The following is a 4,730-nucleotide window of genomic DNA, read 5'->3' as shown; positions in this document are numbered from 1 at the left end:
CCAAGTATAGATACTGAAAAATAAAGCACATACCAACACCTTTTCAAACTGAAACTCAAACCCAGATCCTGCACCGGCAATCAATTTAGTCCTTAAAAATCTCCTGCTAATACAAAATCTTCAATTGAATTTCTTAGCCTACTTATATACAATTATTTATTTTTAATGATGATGGAAGTTTTGTGATTTTCACTTCTAGAAGAAAAAGTAACACACTTTCTCAGCATGATACCATATTGCGTCGTTCAAGGGCGGATTCAGAATTTTTGTTAGGATGGGGCGCAAAAAAATATCGAATCGATTTGAAATAGCTAATTGGTTTAAACCCTTAACTAATTGGATGCTCAATAAAAAAACAATACTTTGACTTATACTTTCCAGTGCCCCAACTTGTAATTTCTAATACTTTAACTTATAATTCTAATTACCAATCATAATTTAAGAAATTTATTTTGATTTTAACCCAAATTACAAATCAAACATCAAAAGAGAGGAAAAAACATTTCAGGAAGGGCAAAATTGATCGAGACCGATAAATCACTATTAAAACTCAAAATTCAGAGGGAGGGGGGAGCTGCCCCCCTCCTGGAACCATGTGGGTCCGCCCCTGGTTGTGTTGAATTTTATTTTGGAAAAATGAGTTGTTAGATGTCAATTTCCTGAGCTGTGTAAATTTCTATTTTTTTGTGTTCTCGCTAAGGGGCATAACATAATTGGTATGTCAGAAGTGCTAATTCATTCTCATAATTTTAAAAAAAATTTAACATGTATATTGAATTTGATTGAATTATTATTTTTTTTTTGTAAATGCTCATATAATTAAGTCTCTCATAAAATATTAAATGTATGTTTGTAGCTTAGTAGTGAAAATTTCACTTCGTGATCATAAATACTTGAGTTCAAATCTCAACTGCCACACTATGCATTTACATTTCAACATTTCCAATCTAAAATTTCTAGTTTCGCCCCTGATCTATACCGGTTGAAATTTAGCACTTATTATTTAGTTTTTATGTTATCATGAAGTTTTAATATTGTCATTTAACTTTTGTTACAGAGCCCATATGAGTGATCGAAATATTTTTCTCTGATTGATATATTTCTCAATCAATAATAAGCAAAAGGTTACTGAGCAGCAAATTCAATTTTAAATATTTCAGAGGTACATGACATACATATATAAATATACATGTATATTGGCGTTGCCAAAATACGCAAAGAAATAAAATTTGATATGTTGCAAATTGTAATTGATCATTTGTCGGAGTATCGACATAATATCTCAATGATATACAACACCATTGATATTTAGGCTCCGATTTAAAGTACCACCAATATATGATCGATACAGTTCAATTCAGACGGGCTTGTTTCTTTTACTGTGAGGTGACTGGTATGCTGCGTAACACGACGGTCTCAACTGTGAGACCCGGTCCAAATCCAAAAAGCACTCCCCAGTCGAGCCCCTCTCCAGTGGTTGCCTTACCTTCCTCAACGGATCGCTTCCTCATCTCGTCTAAGATGAACAACACACAAGCACTTGACATATTGCCGTATTCATTCAAGATGTACTTTGTTGCACGCATCTTCTCTTTTTTCAGCTGAAGCTTAGCCGCAACCTGGTCCAGGATTGCCGGACCTCCCGGATGAGCGATCCAGAAGATCGAGTTCCAGTCAGAAATACCTGAAAATTTTTAATTTCGAATAATTACTATGAAATAGCCTCCAGCATAAATAATATAAAGATAACTAAATGATGTTTTGTGTACCAAGAGGAGTAAAGGCTTCCACAAGACTCTTCTCGATGTTCTTGGAGATGAGCCCAGGCACATCCTTGAGGAGATGGAAGGTGAGACCTACTTCCCGAAGGTGGCCGTCTATAGCTCCCTCTGAGTCAGGCAGGATTGTCTGTGAAGCCGAAACTAGCTGGAACCACGGTCGTTCAATCGCTAGGTCAGGGTCAGCACCAACAATGAGAGCAGCAGCGCCATCCCCAAAAAGTGCCTGTCCAACCATGGAATCAAGGTGTGATTCTGAGGGTCCACGGAAGGTGACAGCTGTGATCTCTGAGCAGATCACCAACACCCTGGCCCCACGATTGTTCTCGGCGAGGTCTTTGGCCATGCGAAGGACAGTGCCTCCAGCAAAGCAACCTTGCTGGTACATCATAAACCTGTTTACAGATGGACGGAGACCAAGTAGCTTGGTGACTTGATAATCAGCACCGGGCATGTCCACACCACTTGTGGTGCAAAAGATCAGGTGGGTGATCTTTGATTTTGGCTGACCCCATTCTTTGATGGCCTTGACGGCCGCCTCTTTTCCAAGCCTCGGAACCTCCACCACAACCATGTCCTGACGTGCATCAAGAGATGGCTCCATATAAGCGCATACGTTGGGGTTTTCAGTCAAAATCTCCTCTGTCAGGTACATGTATCTTTTCTTGATCATTGACTTGTCACCTACGCGAGAGAATCAATAAACAAAAAAGCGACCGTTGTCAATTAATGATTATATCATTTTTTAGAATAATTGCCGTACTATGGTCCTTTTCACAAAAGTTGGTGCAAATTATTTTCATGAAATATTTTAGTTGGAAATATATAGTTCATTATTTATATCTGATTTTTAAGTTAGTTTGATTTAATTCAGTTTATAATTTGTGTAGTCATGCATGGAAAATTCTAGAAAGCTGAATCTTCAGTCTTTTGAAATCCTTCGATTTCAAATATATATATATATATATATATAGAGAGAGAGAGAGAGAGAGGAGAGTTCTAATGCCTCATGCCCTTCATACTTCGTCATACCTCATATTTTATATCTTCGTTTTTAAAGTATAAATTGTCGATCCGAACCGTTCAACATGACATTCATACTAAAATATAGTTGATGATGAAATTTTATAATTTTTGAATTTCTTTTTACTATTTTTTAAGATGGGTTGAAAATCACTGTTTTTTTCACGGTCCAAAAACAGTGATTTTGTACCTATCTTAAAAAATAGTAAAAAATTTCAAAAAATTATAAAATTTTATCCCTAGGCACATATTATGTTGAGCAGTTTGGATTAACAATTTGAATTTTAAAAACGAAGATATAAAATATGAGGTATAGTGAGGTATGAAAAACATGAGGCATTAGACCCCTCGCAAAACGAAGATATAGATGGGCTATGGTACATTACAATACATAGGCATTTTTGTATATTGGACCATAAATCACCGGATTTATAATCCAAATTACCGATCCAAACCGTTCATCTTGTTCTCCATATTAATATGTGCTTGGAGAACAAATTTTACATTTTTTGGAATTTTTTTACTATTTTTTTAGATTTATTGAAAATTGCTGATTCAATGGTGCCTTTTGATTTTACTGTTACCGTTGAATCAGCGATTTTCAAAGTGGCTTAATAAATAGTAAAAAAATTCCAAAAAATGTAAAATTTGATCTCCAAGTACATATTAATATGGAGAACAAGATGAATGATTTGGATCAATCATTTGGACTTTGAATCAGTGATTTATGGTCTAATGCACAAAAATGCCTATGCATTGCAATGTACCATAACCCATCTATATATATATATGAGGAGAGATCTACTTACAACATTTTATCACAACTTAGTTTTGTGATTTTTAAAATTTAAACAGTTGATCCGAACCGTTCAACATGTAATCTTTATTAAAATGTTCTTGAAGATCAAATTTTACATTTTTATGATTTTTTTTACTATTTATTAAATATTTTACAAAACTGTTTTGTTTTAGATAATTATGGACCACTGAAAAACTGCTACTTTTATTAAGTATATATATAGACGTATAGGAAATTTATCTGAATTTGATCAATTTTAATATATGTCCTGTTTAAAATATAGGAGACTTACACATGCGCTTGAACTTCTCCTTCAGCTCAGTCATATGCTCACTCTTTGTCATACGAAAATAGTAATCGGGATAGTCAGACTGGTACACGCAGTTAGCTGGTGTAGCAGTGCCGATCGCCAGTACAGTGGCTGGACCCAGAGCACGCTGTGTCTGTCTAATTTCCTCTACTGTTGCCATGACCAAGCCGTGTGTTTGATCGTTGTTTTACCAGTAAAGGCCTGGAGAACTGTTTCAAGCAAAGGAGTACTGGTGTTATTTCTTAGTTTACTGTAGAAGCTTGCAACGACCAATGCTTCTGTGAGATTATGAGGAGGTTGGTGCCTTTATAGCGAAAGAGATGCCAAGAGGTAGGTCCAGTGGACGGGCGGATGGGGCGCCACGTGGCATTGGAGGTTAGATTTGGGGCCGACGGAGGGTTAGTTGGGAGCGTGCTGATACCAAGAATCTGATTTTTCATTTCATGTGTCAACAAGTTTGCTTTTAATAGTGTAATGGTTTACTGTAATATGGGTCCCGCTGGAATCATTGTATCTATCTATCATTTTGATTCCGAAACACAGAGTCTACACCGCCAGTTCAACACTAGATCAGTTCTCTTGTTTTCAGCTTTTATCCTTTGCCTGTTGAAAGGGGAAATAAATCTGCTGCGATCCGAATTTTATGAATAGTGTTTCTGAAATTCCTGTCCAACCATTTAATTTTTTTTGTTCACGTATCTCTAAACAACTGATTATTCTGTGCACGCATCTCAAAACAAATCAACAGTTGCATTTGAAAAGGTAGAGATTGTAGGCTACTGTTGATCGCAGCAGATTCGAATCGGTTGAAAGGTCAGTT

The 4,730-nt window shown here is 36.1% G+C and overlaps 1 protein-coding gene across 1 annotated transcript; it reads right to left on the bottom strand.

The window, feature by feature from the left end:
- Window positions 1-1,129: 1,129 nt before the first annotated feature.
- LOC144551658 (chalcone synthase 2-like) lies at window positions 1,130-4,191 on the bottom strand. Its single transcript, XM_078299719.1, has 3 exons — window positions 3,893-4,191; window positions 1,770-2,462; window positions 1,130-1,684 (listed from the first exon to the last, which is right to left on the bottom strand). The coding sequence occupies exons 1-3, from the start codon at window positions 4,068-4,070 to the stop codon at window positions 1,377-1,379; spliced, it is 1,179 nt and encodes a 392-aa protein (XP_078155845.1). The 5' UTR covers window positions 4,071-4,191; the 3' UTR covers window positions 1,130-1,376.
- Window positions 4,192-4,730: the final 539 nt, after the last annotated feature.

Source organism: Carex rostrata, chromosome 3 (genome assembly GCF_964058835.1).
Source record: "Carex rostrata chromosome 3, lpCarRost1.2, whole genome shotgun sequence".
Taxonomy (NCBI): Eukaryota; Viridiplantae; Streptophyta; class Magnoliopsida; order Poales; family Cyperaceae; genus Carex; species Carex rostrata.
This window is presented reverse-complemented; position numbering and strand designations above follow the sequence as displayed.